The sequence below is a fragment of the Carassius auratus genome, chromosome 34 (assembly GCF_003368295.1).
Source record: "Carassius auratus strain Wakin chromosome 34, ASM336829v1, whole genome shotgun sequence".
Classification (NCBI taxonomy): domain Eukaryota; kingdom Metazoa; phylum Chordata; class Actinopteri; order Cypriniformes; family Cyprinidae; genus Carassius; species Carassius auratus.
The window spans coordinates 4,139,014-4,162,534 of record NC_039276.1 but is presented as its reverse complement, the minus strand read 5'-3'; the positions used below and the strand labels follow the sequence as shown (position 1 = coordinate 4,162,534).

Sequence of the window (23,521 nt, the reverse complement as noted above, 5' to 3'; positions counted from 1 at the left end):
GAGGGAAAGTGGTAAATGAGAAAAAAAGGAAAACAAGACAGGAAGAAAGATACAGAAGGAACAAACAAAAGAAAGACAGAATAAACAAATAAGAAAAAAGAACAAACAAACAAGCAATTTAAAGAAAGATATCGAAGGAACAAACAAACAAAAGAGAGACAAAAACAAATTATGCCAAAAGAACAATAGAAAAAGAGAAGGGTACAGAGGGAACAAAAATACAAAATAAAAGACAGAACAACGTAAAAAAGAAAGAACAATTTAAAGACAAAAAACAGAAACAACCGAAAGACAGAAATAATTGATGAAAAACAAAGACAGAAAGAACCAACATACAAACAATAGACAGAATAATACAAATAAAATAATAGACACAGAACAAATGAATAAACAAAAAACGAATATCAAAAAGACAAAAAGATAGACAAGGCAAAAAAAAAAAACTAAAGGAATAGTGAAAGAAATAACAAACATAAATAATTAAAACAGACAATGTATAAACAAATGAAAGGAAGGATTATAGGAAGAAAAATAAAAATTTACAACAAAAACAAAGACTAAAAAAACAAAAAAAGAACAAAACATTTATAAATAAAATGACAGAAATGATAGAGAACAAGAAAGAAAGAAAGAAAGAAAGAAAGGCGTGAGCAGGAAGGCAGTAGACAGAAATATATGAAGTGTTGTGTTCTGCCTCTGTCTCGAGGGATCATTAAATCAAACACTGAGAAACATTTGTGCGGAGCAGCTGATGACAGAAAACATGAGAGAGAGAGAAGCTCATTTCACACTGCACGTCGGACCCGCAATATTCCCGTAACATTGCCTGGTCGCCTTCTGTGTGAAAGCAACCACGTCCCGGAATTGATTACCGAATTGAACCCGGGGGACCTAGTAACATTGCGGTAATCGATCCGGAACGAGCGCTGTGTGAACAAAAGCCAGATCTAATTCCGTATCGAAGTGATGACGCGCGTTATCGCGCGACTCTTTTACCGGCTGTTTTGAAGGAAGATCAACATTCACGACGAAAACATATGTGCAAACTGTAATGAAGCAGAGATCAGTTAGTTCCTCACTTTCCGCGCTGACGCCGAGATCGTTTGCTTGCTTCAGTTAAAGTATAACGTGCCAAGCGCTGTCGACTCGTACTCGTACATCGCCATTCAGGCAAATACAGGGGTAAAGTGTTCCTGTAATTGTTCCCTGGTCGCTAGATTTGTCACTTTCACACTGCCAGTGATTACACGGGATATGTGCGTGCTTTCACACACAACCCTTGAAGATCCCGTAACGACACGTGACATCAGCGCATGACGTGTAATGTACGAGTCGACAACGCTAGGCACGTTATACTTTCACTGAAGCAAGCAAACGATCTCAGCGTCAGCGCGGAAAGTGAGGAACTAACTGATCTCTGCTTCATTACAGTTTGCACATATGTTTTCTTCGCGAATGTTGATCTTCCTAACGCGCGTCATCACTTCGATACGGAATTAGATCTGGCTTTTGTTCACATAGCGCTCGTCCCGGGTCGAACCCCCCAATGTTACTAGGTCCCCAACACGGGTTCAATTCGGTAATCAATTTTGGGACGTGGTTGCTTTCACACAGAAGGCGACCCGGCAATGTTACGGAAATATTGAGGGTCCGATGTGCAGTGTGGAAGTGTCTAGAGAGAGAGAGAGAGAGAGAGAGCGGTGGGAGTGAGTCGAGTCCCCTCATCTGGGTGGATCACGGGTGCACACAGATAACTGCTGCCCATGAACACAACTCTGAGTCACTTAACATGGAGTTTACTTGATGAGCAGATTTGAATTTAATTAAATTAAAATAATACTATCATTAGTCATTTAGCAGCAAGCTTTTTTTCATAACATTTTCTAGGTGTAATAAATAAATACATCAATATATAAAACAAAATTAAACATTTGAAATAATGAGTAATAACTGCTTTTATGTAAATTATTAAATATATTTTGAACGATTTAACTTACTATACATACAGAGATAAACAGTTTCTGCAAATGTTTTGTTATTTTTGAACTAGTTAAATGTCTCATTTTCAAAATGTAAATAATCGCACATAGTAATTACAAGGTCATATAATTTACGCCAAACAATTAAGTGTTTAGAACACATTAAGAAAGTGTGTTAAAACACTGAAATATGGTTTTCAATAAGAATTGTGTGCATTGCAGATTAACTCTTTGCTATCTAAAAGTGAGTGACAACATCTGACAAATGCAACTGTACAAGGATTTGTTTACTCTGAAACAGCAGATGTTTCTACAGGGGGATGAGGGCATTCTAGGTGCAAACGCCTGGTAGGCCCGGATGAATCCATATGAATGGACCAATAGACTGAGGGTGTTCGCCAGCATTTGAGTACAGCAGCTGGCAACACACGTATCTGTGAGTCATATGGAAACATAAAGCAACTGAGAACAAGTCGCATTGCTGCAGGCTTCACGAAGGAAGATGTGCATCAAACTACAAAGCTTAAAAGCTTTTCCAACTGACTGATTCTCAATGGCCGAACCAGAGCATCTTAATACGGGTGCTGATGCAGATGAGATCAGGGGGAGATCTGAGGTCAGATGCACAGACGGGTCGGACTCAGCTGGCATCGCTTACACCCTGCGTGCGGAGAGGGAGGGAATTTATCGAAGAAATGTTGGGGAGAGATTTACAACAACAGTCGGACAGACTGAGAGCGTGCTGATTGGGTCAAAGAGAAGGAGGTGGTCATTTTTTTTTTTTTAAAGGGATGAGGTAGGACTATCCCTGTCTTATCATCGCCCTGCAGTGGGCCATATTTTAGCCATCTACCTGCTGAAGCAGCCTGAACGTGTTGGGCACGGAGGCCCCTCTTCAAAGAGCATCTCGAATCGGCCGTGCAACGCACCGTGAGGGAGGGGGTTATTAATAGCCTCAAACACCAATGCTAATGGGGCTCAGCTTTACTGGCTCACCATCAAAGACTCCCATCAGCCCCCGATACAGATAAAAGGGACAGTTCAACGGATGAGCAGTGCTTATACAAATTGTTACAAGACCCCGTTCTCCAACCAATTCTCTAACAACTGCTTACAGCTCGTGAAAATCCCTGTGAAAATGGGGCTTTTCACACTCTTTGGCTGTCATATGGGTGTCAGTTAACAATATTAAACTAGTGAGTTGGTTTGGCTCTATTTACCTCTGCCTAAATAGGTTTCACTTTAAGAGGTCATGAAACTGACACAAAAGCAAAAAAGTATGTACAAGAGACAATCCCATATGTGCTGTGATAAATTTAATGAAAACATCTAAAGTTCACATTAAGAATGCAATCTCTTAATGCACTGCCAAAATAAGCAAAAATGAATCAAAGTCAATGAACACCACAATAGTTTCAAATTGGTCAATTATGAGGTTTCACCATAGAAGCTGTTGCCTGTGTAGGCTCACTAGGTTTTGGAAAAGAACCTTTGATTTCTCTTTGAAATAGTTTTATTAATGACAATTTATGTCAGGCTGAAAAAGAAAAAGTCAATTGCTCCAACCCATCAAAGTGGAGTGTTTCCCCTTTAGCTTTTAAGAGTCAGTTAGGAGTCTACTGTGATCTCAATCATTAAATACTTTTTTAGAGTTACAAACTGTGGTGAAATAGAGTCCTTCTACTGGCTGTGAGGTCACTGGGGTTGCAATAAAAGGACATTGCCTTCAATAAATTCAGCCCTATACAGGCCACTCTCTGGCACATGTGCCCACATAAAATCTGTGCAGCTGCTGGTGATATAAATAGACGGAGGGAGTAAATAAGTATTCACTGAAATTAATACATAATAAACACTGTAAGGCAAATATCACTCCGTGTTAGTTAGAGCGTTTTCAAGTATCTACCGATTCTTTCATCAGTATGGTGTCACCGGCTGCCCAGCTTGGATCCATCTTGCACATTTCCAAATAATATGCGATTCTGAGTGGGAAACATGGATTCTGAACCGGCCACTAAAACCTGCTGGTCTTGAGCAAAGTGATGAAAACGGAAACTAAAATTAAAATGAAAACTATAAATACAAACTATAACTCTAAAATTACTCAAAAACAACAATCAACAAAGCTGATGTGGCTCCTCTTTTCACCTTGCTACAACACAACAGTATTCTATGTTTCTGTTAGGGCTTGCACAGACTGGTCGAGTAGTCGAGTGATTGACTACTTCAACCAGTAGTCGTCGCTGTCGGAAACAATCGACTAGTCGAGCATGCATTAACCATAATGCATACAAAGTTTGCAAGTACAGAGTTTGCAAGTACGACATGAATTTTAGGATTACAATATTGCGTGTAGCTGTTACTTTCTATGATCTTATCTATGTTGCATGTTAAATTAAAAATATGAAAAATGTTGTGATTGTTACAGACTCAAATACAGATACAAATACTGGCTGTTACTTGAAAATTTTAATATGTAATATCATAATTATAAAGTTTTGACAATTTACATATGTAATTGTTGCATACGGCTATGAATTACTAAACGTCTATTGATTAAAAAAATCTATTCAATGTCTTTTCATTTACAATAGCATGAACCACAAGTAGTCGAGTAACTCGCATATTTTTTAAATAAAAAATCGACTAGTAGAAATCAGTAGTCGTGCAACCCCTAGTTTCTGTACACTTGTTAGTTTAACAAACAATTTTAATTACAAAAAGCATTGTTTGTATTGACTGCTATGAAATATATGACCCAACACAAAAGACAGCTCATGATGGCAAAAAGATGCTGAACTACATTTACAGTTTTATATTTGTAAACAAAGGCCGTAACATGCTATGTGAAGCTTATGTAGAATGTGGCTTGTTTTGGTGTAAAAGGTTATATACACATGACGGTGTTACCTGAATGCTGCTAGATAGTCTGCGTCCCCCATTGGTGGCTCCAGACCACCGGTGAAGGCCATGTTCACAGTAAAGCCCACGCCTGGACCAATGCCCACCTACAGACAAACCACAAATTAAATTCAATTAAATGCGTGGTTTAGTAAAAAAAAAGTTCTTGTTGGAGCAGATGAGCAAGCATTATGAATCATGCACATTCAAACTTCCCCAGGGAAACCACTAAATTAAGGCTTATATCACAGAGCCTATAAAGGATGAACAATTATGACCATAGTACAACTGTAATGAGGTTTTATTTGAAAGCCAAATGGACTTTGACTAATACCAGAATTTAGGGTTACATGGAGTCAATTTAATTTTCAATCCCCTCATTAGTCCAGAGGCCGGAGCTGACTTACCGGATTAATGATAATGAGCATTAATTATAACAGAGGAATTGGAGACAAATAAGAGGAAAAGAAGAACACAACTATGTTTTGCTCTACTCATGTCAGGTTGATGTCTGATATATTTACATATTCAGATTATACAGTGGGGTTAAATTCAAGTAAAAAAAAAAAAAAACCTGTATACAACCTGACAATTTCCAAAGAAATAAAAAGAACATCTGACTGTCTATGCAAACAAATCACTGGATGATATCACAAATTTGCTTAGTGACCAAGAAATAGTGCAGAATTTGAATTTTTTTCTTTCTTAATTTTCCCCATTTTTTTTCTCAGTGCGGTATTCCAATATTGGTATTATTATATTATTAAATACTGGTATTAAATGTTGTATTTCTCTTGCATTTTTAATTTACATGCAACAGCAGCTGCTCGGTATACATTCTGGTTCCTCTTACTGAAAACAAATATAAACAAAAGAGATGAATTAAAAGAATAATACTTTCATTTAGAATTAAACTGATCAAAAGTGACAGTAAAGACTTCTCCTCTATATTATTACCTACGATTCAAATTAAAGCTCTTCTTTATTTTTATTCAAAGAATCACGGTTTGTACAAAAATATTACGCAGCATAACTGTTATCCACATTGATGATAACAAGAAATGTTTCTTGAGCAGCAAATCGGCATACTAGAATGATTTCTGAAGGATCATGTGACACTGGACTGGAGTAATGATACTGAAAATATAGCTTTGAATCACAGAAATATATTAAATATATACAATATATTAAGTATATACAAATAGAAAACAGTTCATTTAAATGATAGAATATTTCAACATTTTTTACAGATTTTATTTATTTATTTTTTTTTTCTGTTTTGACAATTTTTTATCAAATAAATGCAGCCTTGGTGATAATACCGTACTGAGCCTAAACTTCTGAATGGCAGTGTATATCAAATGACATTGAAAATGCACATAAAACCCACCTCATCAGGGGCTCCACTGCCAGGGAAGAAGTTCCCATCATCGTAGCGATGGAGAGACACATACAGGACATTAGGGTCACTGTAGAAGGCCTGTTGAGTCCCATTGCCATGGTGAACATCCTAATACACAACAGTACATATCATTTAAATGTTATCTGTTTGTTCTAGTGACCATTAAGAAATCAGAAGTCAGAAAGAGCTTTAGAAAAAAAAAAAGCTTTATAGTTTAGAAAGTATAGATATAGTGTAAACATACATGATGCACTGTAGACATACACAGGAATTACACAGTGGAGATGAAATGTAACATTAAGAAAAAAAACAGAAAATTCAATAATGCAATATAATGCAGAATTTTTGAATTGTTCAGGCTGAATATAAAAACTGTTCTTGTGCATGGCTTTCAGAGGGCAACAGTTGAAAGAGAGAGTGGGCTGGGTGTGTGGGGTCCAAAGTGATTTTCTTGGCCCTTTTCCTCACTCTGGAGGTGTAAAGATATTGGAAGTTGAGCGAGGGGGACCAATAATCTTCTCAGCTGTCCTGACTGTCTTTTGTAGTCTCTTGATGTCTGATTTGGTGGTTGAAGCAAACCAGGCAGTTATGGATGAACACAGGATGGACTCATTGATGGCTGAGTGGAACAGTTTCAGATGCTCTTGTGGCAGGTTGAACTTCCTCAGCTGGTGAAGGAAGAACAACCTCTGCTGGGCCTTTTTAACAATGGATTCAATGAGTGTCCCACTTCAGGTCCTGAGAGATGGTGGTGCCCAGGAACCTGAATGACTTCACTACAGCCACAGTGTTGTCCATGATGGTGAGTTTCTCTTGAAATCTACTATTATCTCAACTGTTGGGCGTGTTCAGATCCAGGTTGTTGTGACTGCACCAGACAGCCAGCTCTTTAACCTCCTGTCTGGAAGCAGACTCGTCTCGTTGTTTATGAGGTCGACGATGGTAGTATCATCTGCAAATTTCAGGAGCTTGACAGAAGGGTCTTTTGCAGTGCATTAATTTGTATACAGGGAGAAGAGAAGTGGGGAGAGCACACATCCCTGAGGGGCACCAGTGCTGAGTTTGCCCAGCCTCAATAGCTGCTGCCAATCTGACAGGAAGCTCTTGATCTACTGACAGATCGGGGTGAGCACGGAGAGAAAATCCGGCATAATGGTATTGAAGGTCATGCTGAAGTCCACAAATAAGATCATTGCCTAAGTCTCAAGTCTATCAAGATGTTGCAGAAAATAACACATGATCCACAGACCTGTTTGCTCTGTACACAAACTGAAGAGGATCCATCAAGGGTCCAGTGTTGTCTTTCTGATTGGCCAACACCAGTCAAAATAGCATCAAACAATTGTATTTTGTTAAACAACGTAAAAGTCAGATGCTGTTGAAAAACATGTTGTCACTCTGTTGTGTTCGCATTGGAATGATAAGTGTGTAAAAATCTTTTCTGAGGCGTCTGTGATGCAGGAGGGCCGTTTAAGAGAACTGTATTCTTCTGTAAAAAAATAGTTTCATGTCTGCCACTGTGTCACGGTCAGCTTCCCCGTGTGACAGACAGGAGGAAATGAAGACATTTAAAAGGCCTGATGTCCTGATGCCACATGTCTTCCTGTGCATGCGAACCCATTTCAGGCTACCACTGGCCGAAGATCAGACAGATAACGTCCCACATGTCATGAAACATTTTTCATTATACACAATAAAATAGTTTATCTACAAAAAATAAGTAATAAATTAGTAAAAATAAACGAATGCATTTAATATATAAAATTTAATATTTTGTAATATTTTAATTCATTTAAAACATTTTAAATATTTAATGCATTTAAAATTCCATAAATTGTTTACATTGCAAAAAAAAAATTTGCAAAATATTTTATTTTAACACACATACACAAATAGAAATTATGATGTTTTATAAATATTTAAATTCTGAAATTTATATGCATGAAATAATATAATATTTTATTATAAAGTAATATTATAAATAAAACATATAATATTACATTTATATTAACTAACTAACTTTTAATAAAAGTTATTTATATATATATATATATATATATATATATATATATATATATATATATATATATATATATATATATAACTGCAAAAGAAATATAATTTACATATTTTCTTGATGTTTTGCAAATATTTAATTTAATAAAATACTTAATTTATTAAATATATTAATATTTTGCTATAAAATTAATATTAGATTAATATATATATATATATATTTTTTTTTTTTTTTCTCTAGCATATTCTGTTTAATTCCCACTCATGGCACTGATTATGTTAGCAAAAAAAAATAATAATAACACTGTGATAAAAGAATAAAAAAAAAGAAGTGATTTATTGAAAATGATGGGTGCAATTTTTTCCACTGTTAATATATGCACCAATGTCTCTGTTTGGGACAATGAGAAATGAGATTATCTGTAGAATTCAGTTTGGTAACTCTAGTGGCACATAAATAGGGAAAGGGACATTATTAATAAAGAGAATATAAACTGACTGAACTTACCCAGTCTACAATGAGAATCTTACTGACGTTGAGTCTCTGCTGCAGGAGTTTGGCTGCAATGGCCACCGAGTTGAAATAGCAAAATCCCCTGTTATGTGTCAAAAACAAAAAGCACAAAACATGATGTGAGAGAGAGCACAGAGCCGGGGCAGTCAGCTGCTGTGTGATCTGTGGTGGAGGGCCTGATCGTGTGTGTCTGAGAAGTAGACCTCCTGGCCTGATGGATTGTCTCATTTCACTAATGACACAATTCACCCACTGCGTCCTGGCTTGACATCAGAGCGGAAGAACAGGGCCTGGCCCACCAAACCTCAGTCTGCTCCCCAAACACGGCATCGATGGAACAATCCTTTTATTTAACCTTTCACCATAGAGACTGAGGAACACTCATTTACTTCAACCTTTCCGTAATGAGGGAGACGCACTGGGAATAAAGATGGGAGGAGCGGCTGTGAAGCTCCAGCCTTTAAGAGCAGCAAAGTTCGGCAATTAGAGGGAATTTAGTCCCACGTTCATGATCCCTGACATTAATTTGGATAAAACATCAAGCTTTAAGATAAATAAGACTGCATTCAAGTTGCTGAGCTGAGCATCGAGAACCCTGTGTACCCGAATTAGCTCAAACAAAGTCTGAAGCATGCAATAAAATGCTTCCAGATCGGCAATAAATTGTACTTTTCAGGAATAAAGTACAGAGGAGACCTGAAACTGTTTCATATTTTAGCATTTAGTCAGTAAAAAGAAGTGCTTAAACTCCAGAAAATGTTGATTGAAAAAGTGAAGTCAAATGAATGGTTACATATGTTGATTTGTAATTAGACGGTAAAATATTATTTTTCAAAGATATAAATAAAACATAAATGATTAGAGTAGAAGAAAATGAAATTTTCTTTACGTTTTTCGAATGAAAAATGTCATGTTTATGTCAATAACACTTACCATTTATTTGTAATTTTTTGTAATATTTCAGTGTTTCAGAGTAAAATTGTTTAAAAAAAAAAATTTCAGTGCACTGACAAACATATTCATCCAGGAAAAGTATTTGATTATTTATTTCTTACAATTAATTTAATAATTCTAGACATTTCTTTGTAGTAATTTGCAGTTTTCTAGAAATTTCACAGTGAATATTTTTTTTTAAGTGCAATGATAAATATATTCACCCCAAAAAAACTATTTGTTTGATTATTTTTTTCAAGTAATTTTTCTTACAAATACTTGGGTAACAATGTTGAATTTTTAAGTTAGACAAATGAAGTCATTATTACAATGTGTACAAATCGAGAAAATGGGGCAATTTGCTTTCATTTCTCAAATTATACACATAAACAATTTAAAATATCTTTCGTTTTGAATAGAGACAAATCTGTGGTAAAACGGTTGACATATCTTAAATTAATAATTAAATAAAATATTTTATAATCATTTGACATTTTTATATTTTATAATTGAATGGATTTACAGTAAAAAATTATTAGATTTTTCTATAAATTTTTTTTTTAAATATATATTTTAGTAGAGTTCTATGGTAGAGTCAAAACTCTAATCAAGTCTAGTCAAACTACAGGAATCCCTCTCGGATACAGAAGAAACACTCCAAAGTCAACCTTACTCAAGAAAAATGCAGTTTATAACACACGCTAGTCCTTCCAAATAAATCTGGCACGAGTCATAGTGGAGATAACGTCGGCGTACTGTGCTGCATTCACCTCAGCGACAGCCAGCGTGAGAGCTGGAAGTCCTGTTGTCTTTCTGAGGAGAGTGCTGGAGGAAAGTGTGTGTTACACTGCTGTACGACACTGTGTGTGTGTTTAAAGTGATGCTGATATGGGCTGTGGAGTGTGTTGGAGATCACACAGAGACAGTGACGTACATGGGAGTGCTCTCCTCAGCGTGGTGTCCTGGAGGTCGCACCACAGCAAAGCCGTTCTGTCAACACAAAAACACACAGCGTCTCAGACCCTGGAAGTGACCTTAAAGTCTTTCAATACTATTTAAATTTCAAAGTAATGTACAACAGATGATCAAAAAGAATAAAAAAATATATATAAATTCAATTCAAATTATACATTAATAAAAAATAAAAAAATAAATAAAAATAATAATAATATATATATATAAACCTTTAATATAAAGAAAGAAAATAAAAATGGGGGAAAAAGAGAATAGAATGGGGGAACAAACTAAGGATTACAAAGGATTTAGAAATATCTAATGACATTTAACCCAAAAAGAGCTATTTCTATCTAATTAAATATGTTGTCTCTATAAAAAATGTATAAGTAATTATTAAAATAAATATATAAAGGGACAATTTCTAATCAATATTCAGTGCTGGATAATTTATACTTTTTTTGGGAAGTTTAATGCAATAATATTTAATTATAACAATACATTTTAATCTATTACTTAGTTCCAATTCAATAGCTATTTTAGCAATGATCAACTCTTTATACATATTTTGGCTGACTGCACATCCATATTTATTTATTGATTAGCTGTGATTTTGTCTTATTTTATGCAGCATTTCTCTTCCACTGAGGATAGAATACACTAGAATCTGTTGCACTGAGTCTGGCTTGGACAGAGTATAATAGTGGTGCAAAAACATCATTCCAAATTGGATGCTACCAAGTTTCCGCATGCATGCTGACCCACGGCTACTGAGAGAAAGAGGACTTTTCACATTGGGTTGCCTGCAGCTGCATGATATTGTTACCCTTCCTCACTCCAGAGGATATTATTATATCCAGAGAATGAGAGTAAAAAAAGAGAAGGAAAAGTGTTTGGAATGCAGCTGATGATTGTGGATGATGTAGGTGTAGTGTGTTTTTGAAAGCGATGACAGATGTATTTCAGAGTGTTATGTTACTGGGGTGGGCGGGAGCTCGGTCAGGGTTAGGTTACGCTCTGGAATCTTTGCATTATGTGAGTAGAGAGTAGTCTTTTGGGTGACTTCCTGTGAGCTCTGAGGATTCCCCAGGTCACCTGACCCCAGACAAACACTAGAGAGGCTGCAACTCACCTCATTATGAGTCAAACAAGCCTGAGTGGAAATATAAAAAAGCTTATTTCTGCCAGGAAATACATTTTATTTATTTATTTTATACAGTATTACACAATTGAAAGCTTACATTTCACAACTTTGACTTTTCTTCTCAAGAATCCTGTTTACATCTCATAATTCTGACTTTTTTCTTGGAATTCTGAGTTCACATCTCGCAATTCTGAATTTATATCTCCCAAGGAAAAAAAACGAGAAAAGTCAGAACTGTGAGGAAAAAAGCTTTATTTATTTATTTTATTTAGCTTTATTTCTATTATTATTCCTTGGCATAAATAAGCTTCCACTGAAATCACATCTGTGAAATGCCCCAAATTCCGACTGGCTGAGCATAAATCATACATCTGTGAGCCCTGAGTGTGTGAGAGAGTGTCAGTCTTACCCTGAGCTCTCCTGAAGCCACCTTAAACACCAGATCCACCACAGACCCCACAGCCAGACGAGCAGCACTGGACGAGTGAACTTCATTCCAGATAGTGTCACTGTCAACCTGTTCACACACAAACACAGGGCTGGTGCATTAGGCTAGAGATGACACTGGAAATGCTATCAAGTGTGATTCCCCCCCAAAAAAGATAATAATAATTATTAAAAATCTTTAAATAAACAAGTTAAGTTAGCTGATAGGATTTATATCTTTGGTACCTTTTACTCAATACATTATTGTATCGGTTCTACTTAATAAAAAAAAAATCAAGCTTGATAAATAAAGTATAAAAATATAAAATGTATACATATATATATATATATATATATATATATATATATATATATATATATATATACATATATATGTAAAAATATATATATGTTTGTGGATAAAAATGCATATTAAAAGTTACAGATATTTTAAAAAAAAATGCATAAAACAATATGTAAAAATGTCAATATAAAAAAATCTATATAGAAATTAATTTAAATAAAAAAAGAAAGAGTAAATATAGTTGTGCATTTTATGTTATCAATAGATTTAATGTTTCATGAAAATTCATAATACACCCAATGAGTTAAATGGTATTGTGCATCCTTATGTTAGCGACCACTGAACAATATTCAGCAGTTGTTAGCAAGTCTCCTCATGAACCCACGTCTATGAGGACAGGGAAGTCTCTCGCCCCAGTGTTTTCTCACCGCTGACAGACTCCACAGGACAGAAGTGAGACGTTTACTCAAGCAGACAGCAAACAGACAGAGCAGAGTACATGAGGCCTTCGCACCCAACCGTTCCCAAACATCCTCTTTTGTGCCCTTCTCGTTCACAGAGGAGCTTGATTGCTGAGCAATCAGGAAGAGAAAACGACACATCAAGATCAACACACACACAGACAGCATGATCACAAAGAAGCAAGAGGCTCTTATGGCACCTAATGCACAACCCAAAGGGCACGGCATGTTGGGAGTTTAGGGCAGACAGGTCGAGAACGAGCGTTTATTCTGTGACACGAAAGGCAAATAGTGGCAATAGAGACCTGGCTCGGAACAGGGGCATTCCCAGAATGCTTAGAGACAGAAAACAGCCATTCATCAGGCATTACTGATTATGCTCACACACGTCTGCCCTACAGCCTGCAATTACTGCACAAATGAACACACACATACACAGTAACACACACTAATACTTAAATGGAGTCATGGCTAAAATCAGTAAAATTAATTTTAGAACAAATAATAATGCTATTTAAAAAATAATATACATATATACACACCTTTATACCTTTTGGCCTATAGTCCAATGTGCATTTGTTCAAAAAACATTTTATATATATATATATATGTATATATATATATATATATATATATATATATATATATATATATATATATACACACGTATATATATATATATATATATATATATATATATATATATATAATTTTAAATAATAAAAATAATTTAACTATATTGTTTAAAATTTAAATGTATACATTATAATAATAAATTAATATAATACATAATATTGTGGTTTAAGATAAATTAAAACAATTAAATATTTAATTATTTATTTTAAAGGGGGAAAAGTTTTTACACTTTCATTTTGCAGTTCTGCGCATCAAACTGAAAAAAAAAGTCAAAGTTTGGAATATAATTTTTTACAAGTATTTACAAACATTTATATATATATATATATATATATATATATATATATATATATATATATATATATATATATATATATATATATAAAAATTAACCATATGTGACCCTGGACCACAAAAGCAGTCTTAAGTCCCTGGGGTATTTTTGTAGCAATAGCCAAAAAGACATGGGTCAAAATTATACATTTCTCTTTTATGCCAATCATTAGGATATTAAGTAAAGTTCATGTTTCATGAAGATATTTTGTAAATATATTAAAACTTATTTTTGATTAGTCATATACATGGCTAAGAACTTCATTTGGACAACTTTAAAGGCGATTTTCTCAATATTCTCAATATATACAGCACGGTTTTCCAATAAATCTAATTTCTGTTCAAGTGCTCGAAACATCTTAGAGGAAGGAATACGAGGACAGTCTGTGTCTCTGCAAAAGCACGAGAAAGGGAAGTGGGCAAAATAAGCACTTAAAGAAACAACAAGCTGGCAACAAGACGGCGAGAGGGAAGTGAGAAATCTGGAGAACCTCTGAGGCGCTCCAAGGGGGTTTACCAACCCTGGGTCTCCCTCTCAGAATACATAACCTCCCTCCATTTATGAATTCAGCTTTTCGATGGCATGAGCGCTCAAGGGGGAACATAAAAATAAAAACAAAAATAAAAACTCTGGTCTTTTCAAGCTCCGCCAAGAAAGACTTCGAATTAAGAGCCTGTGGTGCATTTAAAACAGAATAGAGAGAGAGAAAAAAATAATCAGGAAACACAGAGCAAGAAAAGCTAGGGAAATGAGAGAGAGTGAGCTAATGAAAGAGAGCAAGAGTGCATGATGAAGACATTTCATCTAGAAATAAAAGAAAGAGCAACTATGACACTTTCAAACAAATAATAATAAATAAAAAAGTGATTCTTTCACAATATTATGGGTGTTAAAATACTACTATAGTTTTTGTTAATATTTTAACATGGATTTTATTTTTTCCTATTTCATGTTAATTTTAGTAAAAAAAAAATATATTTTTGGTCTATACAGTTTTTTTTTTTAGTAATTTATTAATTTAAGTTAAAAGCTAAATAGAAATTATGTCTTGATAGCTAGCTTTTTTTATTTCAGTTAACATTTATCTTATTTCTTATTTTTTATGGTTACACTACACTACACTAAGTACATGTAGTACAAAAAATAAAACCTCTTGGCAAAAGACATCAAACCATCAGAGCTTAGGTCCCAAAAGCCCACCCCAACATGGGTAAAAGCGGTAGAAAGTAAAGAGGGGTGTAGACACTGAAGTCTGGGGGCGCAGGTCTCATGCAGGGCTGGGGAGCGTGCTGGAATGAACAAGCACAGTTTATCTTCACCCTGACAGGCTAATTTTCTCTGTAGAGATGCAGGAAGACAACAATTTTGTTCCATTTCCATAAAAGAGTCCAGAGCCCTTCTGTTTCTCACCATTCAGCTCAAAGACTGTGACTTCAGCCAGATGGGACAGCCTGCCATTTATCAGTCCCCCTGCAACTGCCCTGCCTGAGGTCACACCATTAAACTAACACACACACACACACACACACACACACCTTCAAAAACAAATCCACCTCACTGCGTCTACAAGCATAAAAACAATTATCGATCACAATTATGAAACTTGTCTGGGAATTAATAGAAAGACAGATAATTGTTTTACATTCTTTGTTTAAACTGTCATATTGTGAGAGGTTGGATCGCAGTTGAACTGAACAATATATTAAAAGTAAAAGTTGTTCACAAAAACATACATATTGTTTTATATACATACACAACCATTCCAAAGTTGGGGCTTCTTTTATGCTCGCCAAGGATATGTTGCATTTGTTTGATTAAAAATGCAGTTAAATTTGCAATATTGCGAAATATTATTACTATTTGTTATTTTCTATTTCAATATATTTTGATATGTAATTGGGGCCGAGCACTGCAGTGTGAAAAGCCTCTTGAAATTGCTCTGTATATTTTTCTTCTACTCAAAAATGAATCACATGTTTGAGGGCTCATTAAACTTTTTGCCAGAATTGGGAAAAATTCACGTCAGAATTAGGTGCGATAAAATGCCTCAATAGCGCCACCTATAAACTTTCAACAAAGTGCCTTTGCAGCTATGTTTCAAGTACATAAACTAATTTTGTAAACAAAACCAAAACCCACAAAAAAAGTGTCTTGGAGCAAACAGGAAGTCAGTTATTTAGAATTTTCTCAGATAATTTTTGTGTTGTTTTTGCCATTTTTAGGTGTAGTATTTTAGCAAACTCCTAGAGATTTATTCAGATCAACAACACATGTGGTCAGGTTAATCTACAGCCCTTTGTGATGTTAAATTGTGAAGATCTTGAGATGCTTTCTACTCTGCTTGCAGCTTTATTTATTTTAGTGATTCAAAGCTGAATTTTCCGCATCATTACTCCAGTTTTCAGTGTCACATGATCTTGTAGAATTAATTCTAAAATTTTGATTTGCTGCTCAAGAAACATACATACATATATATATATATATATATATATAAATATAATCAATGTTAAAAACTGTTTTTCTGCTTAATATTTTTGTAAAAACTTGACTTAAATAAAAGGTATTTCTTGAACAGAAATTTCAAAAGAACACCATATAAATTATAAAGAGAGTGAGAAAGAGTTATACGTAAATATGTAATAAATACTGTAAGCAAACACATAAAATGGTCCGTTTAAATATGGTCCGAGTCTGAGCTAATATGTGCTTTCTCATCTGAAACTTGAAACATCTAAAACTAACTGCAATAGTTCAGTGTTTCTATATTTATCCTTATTTTGATGGGAAAATGTAATATAGCCTTCATGTAGCTCAAACAATATGGCATGGTAAGGTCACTGGTTCAAAACAGATTTGCAATGTAAGTCGCTTTGCATAAAGGCATCTGCCAAATGCATGAAACATCAATGCAAAACTACAATGTAAACCGAATGATCACATTATCCCAAAAAGTCATGATAAGGTCCCAATAGTTGCACCAGGCCAAGCCCTGGAAAAAGGAATAACTTTCCTTTGACGCATGGATATATCAATGACAAAAGTGAGACTGCTCTGTATGCTTCCACATGAATGACTGAAACATCTCTCCATTCATTACAGGAAACCATTCACGGTCTGTCTGAATCATTCACCTACAGCAGGAGAGGAGGGCATGAGCAGAATGAGAGAAGTGAGGATGAGTACTTCCTGTTCCAGAGCCGTGAAAGAGTGTGGCTGATACTGTCCACTCAGCACTGAAGAACAAGTCTATCCATTCATTCATCATCATTAGAGAATACACACACACACACACCGCACACAGCTTGTTTATAGAAAACATCTGGACACAATCAGCCGCTCAGCAGAGAGGAGAGCAACAGTTTTTGTTGCCGCTGGAGCTCGGGGGAGGGAGAACAAACAGGACCGTTATTTACACATGGGAAAGAAAGAGAAACTCACCCCGAATCCTCCACACGGCAGTCTCACGAACATCGGTGTCACTGAGCCTGTTGAGAGAAAGACAAAGATTGTGTGAGATCTGCAACATCTCTGATCTAATCGTATTCTGCATGTGACTATATCTAGAGATGAGTCATATCTGTTACATCTCTGGCCAGAAATATACTTTAGGCTAGCAGTGTTTTTGCACCACTTTTTAATGAAGGACACAAATCTGAAGCACTATGCTGAAAGAACTATTCTATTGCAGTCTGATAATGCAACAATGTGGCAAAATGATGTTACCACAATATGCATTTTTTTTGTTTTGTTTACTGACTGCAGTGTCAAAAACATATAGCGCAACCCGTGTAATTTGATTCAAGAACTGATGACTCATGCGTGATTGCTTTAACAAATTTGAAAAACATATAGCACAGCCCATGATTCACAAACAAATGACTCGTATGAGCCAATTCTTTCAACTGAATTAAAAACAAAGTGCAACTCGTGTCATCTGATTTATGAATTGTGATTCTTATGAGCTGGCTCTTTTGAGTGAATCAAAAAACATAGTGCAACCCTTGTCATTTGATTCATAATCTAATGACTCATACAAACCAGTTCTTTTTCAATCTTTTTTTAAGTGAATCAAAAACCGTGTCATTTGAATCACGAACCAATGATTCTCTTCAGTTGGCTCTTTCAAGTGAATCAAAAACATGGTGCAACTAGTGTCATTTGATTCACATACTGATGACTCTTATTAGCAAACTCTTTAAAGCAAATCAAAAACGCAGTATAAACTGTCATTTGATTCACAAAGCTCTTTTTTTGTGAAATCAAAAAGAGTGCAACCCGTGTCATTTGATTGAAGAACGAAAAAGTCTTATGAGCTGATTTTTTTTTTGTGGATCAAAAACATATAGCGCAATCAATGTAGTATGATTCACAAATCAATGACTCTGAATCAAAAAGCCGGCTTTTTTTAGTTAATCAAAAAATACAGTGCAACCAGTGTGACTTGATGAAACTGACTCTTGTGAGCTGGTTCTTTTAAATTAATCAAAAACATATAATGAAATCAATGTAGTTTGATCAACAAATACATGATTTGAACAACATGGTTAACAAAAACTGCAACCATTCAAGTCTGATTCATGAACCAATGACACTAATGGACCATTTCATCAGTCAGAAAGACTCACAAACTCAATTATTGGTTTGAATCATTCTACACGTCCAAATATGAATGCTTGTTCAATGCATTTCAAGCACACAGTCTTGTTTGCATGTGTATATGCATATATAACTTAAAATTACTTCACATAAACATAGTGCCTTAAAAATATGGCGTGCAAGTAAACATCAGTACAAAAAAACCCCCCAGAGATATAACGCAATGGCAAAAGACCTCAATAAGACATCCAATATATCATCACAGATGGACCACCAACCCTTAATACTCAACAATATGACCACAATGAGGATCCCCACTACAGTTGAAACCAGATATTTACATACACTTCAGGAAAAAAAAAAACACGAAAACTTTTATTTCTATACTGTCATATATTAAATCAGAGCACACTTTTTCTGATTTAGATCAATAAACATTAACATATATATATTTTTTTTTTGCATTTGTTAAATGTCAGAATTGAAGAGGGAGAATTTTTATGTATTTTTTTAACCCTTTCATCAAAGTCAGAAGTATACTTACTACAATTTCATAGTATTTGGTAGAATTGCCCCAAAACTGTTTCACTTGGGCCAAACGTTTTGGGTATCCTTCCACAAACTTTCTACAATAGTTTGCTGGAATTCTGGCCCACTCCTCTTGACAGAACTGGTGTAACTGGGTCAAGTTTATAGACCTTCTTGCTCGCACTCGCCTTTTCAGTGCCGCCCACAAATCTTCTATTGGATTGAGATCAGGGCTTTGTGATGCCCACTCCAATACATTGACTTTGTTGTCCTTGAGCCACTTTGTAACTAATTTGGAGGTATGCTTGGGGTCATTGTCCATTTGGAAGTACCATTTGCGCCCAAGCTTCAACTTCCTGGCTGATGTCTTCAGATGTTGCTTCAATATATCCACATTATTTGTGAAGTGCACCAGTCCCTTCTAGAGCAAAGCAGCACCACAACATTATACTACAACCCCCATACTTCACGTTTGGGATGGTGTTCTGAGGCTTCAAAGCTTCGTCCTTTTTCCTCCAAATATACCATTTTTCATTATGGACGAACGGTTCCATTTTTGTTTTGTCAGACCACTGGACATGTTTCCAGAAAATAAGATTGTTGTCCCCATGTGCAGATGCAAACTGTAGTCTGTCTTTTATATGGTGGTTTTGAAGTAATGGCTTTCTCCACCCAGAGTAATCTTTCAGCTCATGGTGGTCCAGGACTCGTTTTACTGTAGAGAATGACACGGTCTTAACAGTTTCAGCCAGCATCTTCACAAGGTCTTTTGCTGTTGTCCTGGGGTTGATTCATGCATTTTGCACCAAAAAAAACTTTCCTCTTTGGGACTCAGAATCCGTCGTCTTCCTGAGTGGTATGATGGTTGTACATTCCCTTGTTTTTTACACTTGCATATTATAGTCTGAACGTGGGACCTTCATGCATCTGGAAATTGCACCCAAGGATGAGCTACACTTGTGGAGGTCCACAATTCTTTTCCAGATGTCTTGGTTGATTTCTCTTGATTTTCCCATGATGTCAAAGAAAGAGGCTCTTTGAGGTGTGCCTTTATATGCATCCACAGGTGTGCCACCAATTAACTCGAATGAAACCAATTAACCTATCAGAAGCTTCTTAAGCTCAGAATGGAATCATCAGGAGATTTCTTTTTGTTTAAAGACACAATAAACTTACGTGTATGAATACTTCTGACTTTGATGAAAGTGATACAGAAAATACATAAAGATTCTCCCTCGCTCTATTCTGTCATTTAACAATAATAATAAAAAAATGCTAATATTTATTGATATAAAACAGAAAAAGTTTACTCTGATTTAATGTATAACAGTAAAGAAAAAAAAGTTTTTATGTTTTGTTTTTTCTGGAGTGTAAATATCTGGTTTCAACTGTACATTAGTGCACAAACACACATGAAATAATCCAACATTTCTCAATGAGGCAAAACATCTATTGATTAAAATTGCACTATTTTTCAAACCAATCAGGCTTATGAAGCAACACATTGTTGCAAGATCAAAAAAGTCTGTTGAACAAACGGACCCAATCAGATTGGAAAGGTGGAAACAGATCGTGTATGTATGTACCCCGACGAGTGTGAAATATCCGTGAGTGGGCATGTCGTTTATGCATGTGTTTGATCGCTGCATGAGGGGGCCGGAGCTGAAGTCATGGAAAACTGCATGTGTGGTTGTTATTGGCAGAGAGGTGACGTCCTTGACAGACAGCTCAGGGGCAAACTCAGATCAAGGCCATGACTGATGAAAGCAGAGAGTGGGCTGACAGAGGGGAACGCCAGGGAGTTTGGGATGGGGAGGGAACAACAACTGGCCAAAAAAAGAAATGAAACGAATTGCAGCATTTAGGAAACATGCTGTAAGGCGGATATGGCTGCAGAAGCATAAATAATGTGGATAATTGCAGAAGTCCAGGCGAAGCGTCATGGGCTAATAACTGAGAATGCCATCGGAGGCTCCAACTGTCACAGAGAGAGAAATACTGTACAACGATGAGCTCATTTACAAAAATCAGATTCAGTGTGTGTGTGGGTTTACTCTTACTGTCCAGTTTCTGTCTGAGAGGGTTAGTTCCGTAAAGCAGCACATGAGCCTCAGAGTGGACCGTCTGCAGCTCCTCCAGAGTGGCTTTCCTGCCTCGAATACACTGAGAAAATTACAAAAAGAAAGAAAGAGTTAAAACCTCAGTAAGAAAAGAGGCAATATTCAAAATGTACTTTTAATTTTGACACTTTCATGGCATTTTTTGTGCATTTTGTTAAAATGTTGTGCATATTCCAAGCTCATAACCATGAATTAACTCTGGTAAGATTTTTCTAAATGTTTTTGAGTCTCTCAAGCCCACCAAGGCTGCATTTATTTGATTAAAAATTCAATAAATAAATACATTTATTTATTTAATACAATTTATAAAAAAAAAAAAAATTGGTGCATTTGCTTTGGTGCAAACCTCACAGAGTGCAATTCATGCATTTCCTGTTTCCTGGGAATAGAACTCATGACCTTGCCGTTGACAGAGTCTCAAATTTGTTAAAAAAAATTTCTCTGGGCTCGCTCAGGTTTCTCTGTTCTCTTCTCTTCAATTTCTTTCTCTTTGCTCTTGGCATAAACGCTGTCAAAACGGCAACAACCAATCAGAAATAGGCTTCAACGACTGACCAATGAAAACGCAACATAGTACATGGAATCTTATTGGTTGATATTAAACCGCACATGGAACATTACATTTACATTTAGTCATTTTAGCAGACGCTTTTATCCAAAGTGACTTACAAATGAGGACAGTGGAAGCAATCAAAAACAACAAAAAGATCAATGAAATATAAGTGCTATAACAAGGATAAAAAGAATTCAAAATTCTAACATTAACTTTTAACACATTTAAATAGGCTACAAATGGACAAATATACCAGAGGATATATATGTACAAAATAGTCTTCGTGAACACCTGATAAATAATAAAAATAAATAATAACTCAAATTAAACCTAATTAAAGACACCTGATCCAGCTAATCAAGGTCTTCCGACGCTCTAAAAACTTCCAGACAGGTGTGTTGGAGTTGGCTGGAGCTAAACTCGGCAGGAAAATGATTGGACACCCCTGGTCTAGGTTATGTCTAATTTTTTGATAATACGTTTTTACTAGTTTGTTGACTGGAATGTTTTGACAAGACATACTTCATTGATTACAAAATCGACAGCCATATTAAATGAGCCATTTTAAACATACTCCCATCCAGCCCCCTCTGACGTCTTTAGCTGTCTAAGCAGAGCTGAAACAGAGCCTCCACTCCAAACTGGGCCCCACATGCCTGAAGAACAGAGCCGTCGGCCCTCGGAGGTGCCGGAGCTGCTGGATTTGCAATAATGTCATTTTCCCTTTTTAATAGCTCTGGCCTCTGAGTCACAAACCATCCGAGAGGGAGGCGGACCTGACCACCTGTGGAAGCGCTCCGGGCCGAGCCGAGGTGACACCTGCAACAGGACGTACTACAGTACCTCTCAGATTTAACAGCAGGCAGTTAAAGAGGGGTCCGCGGGGGCCCTGCGCTGGCTGGCGGCAGCTTAAAACAACCCTACACTCTTTAAGGGCCCCCCTGCAGTAGATTAGGGGGTATTAGAGTCATGACTGCCTTTAATTGAGGCCCAATCCACTGTTTCCATCTCCCAGAACAATAAACATCCCCACCAAGGAGCGAACGTAGGCGAGAGAGCGGGTGCACAGCCGTGCCATTGTCATGCTTGTTTACTTGTTTGTTTGGAGGAAAACAGAGACTGCAGCTATGCGACCTACTCTAACACGCCTGACGCAATGGAGCCAGCGTGGCAGGAGAGATTAGATCCAGCGAGAGCCATTAGGCACCAGCGATCAGAGCTCGAGATGATGAGAGAGCTCAGGAATTACCCTCAGCAGGTGGAGGCAGAGATAAGCAGGCTCAGACTGGAGAAAACTGATTTAAGCATTCTAAAATGTGGTAAATGGAGTAAAATAATGTTAATTATAGCTTAATGCACATATATATGTATGCACACACACACACAGATGCTTTTGTGAGGAGTTTCCTGCATGTTGCAGTCTGTAAACAATGCAATACAGTTTCCTCAGACTTGGAAATAAACTAAAATGAAGGATTTAAAAAATAATAATATTACATTATATAATAAAAAATAAAATAATAATGTATTTTTATTTATTAATTTGTTTGAAAGAAACTCATACTTTAATTCAACAATGATGCACTTAATTGATCAAAAGGGATACTAAAGACATTCATGTTCCCCCCCCCAAAAAATATTTTCCAATAAATGCTGTTCTTTTGAATTTCATGTTCTTAAATTTTAAGTTACTTTGCTCAAACTCGTGAGTGGCAAATCA

The 23,521-nt window shown here is 36.0% G+C and overlaps 1 protein-coding gene across 4 annotated transcripts in view; it reads right to left on the bottom strand.

The window, feature by feature from the left end:
- LOC113052974 (histone deacetylase 4-like) overlaps positions 1 to 23,521 on the bottom strand; it is a 205,121-nt gene that overhangs the window by 27,931 nt on the left and 153,669 nt on the right. For all 4 annotated transcript variants that reach the window (XM_026217531.1, XM_026217532.1, XM_026217535.1 and 1 more), the window contains 7 exons: positions 21,189 to 21,291; positions 17,443 to 17,489; positions 12,253 to 12,360; positions 10,680 to 10,735; positions 8,807 to 8,894; positions 6,271 to 6,390; positions 4,890 to 4,987 (listed from right to left, as the gene is read on the bottom strand). In XM_026217531.1, the coding sequence (XP_026073316.1) occupies positions 4,890 to 4,987; positions 6,271 to 6,390; positions 8,807 to 8,894; positions 10,680 to 10,735; positions 12,253 to 12,360; positions 17,443 to 17,489; positions 21,189 to 21,291 (620 nt within the window). The remainder of the gene's footprint in view (positions 1 to 4,889; positions 4,988 to 6,270; positions 6,391 to 8,806; positions 8,895 to 10,679; positions 10,736 to 12,252; positions 12,361 to 17,442; positions 17,490 to 21,188; positions 21,292 to 23,521) is intronic.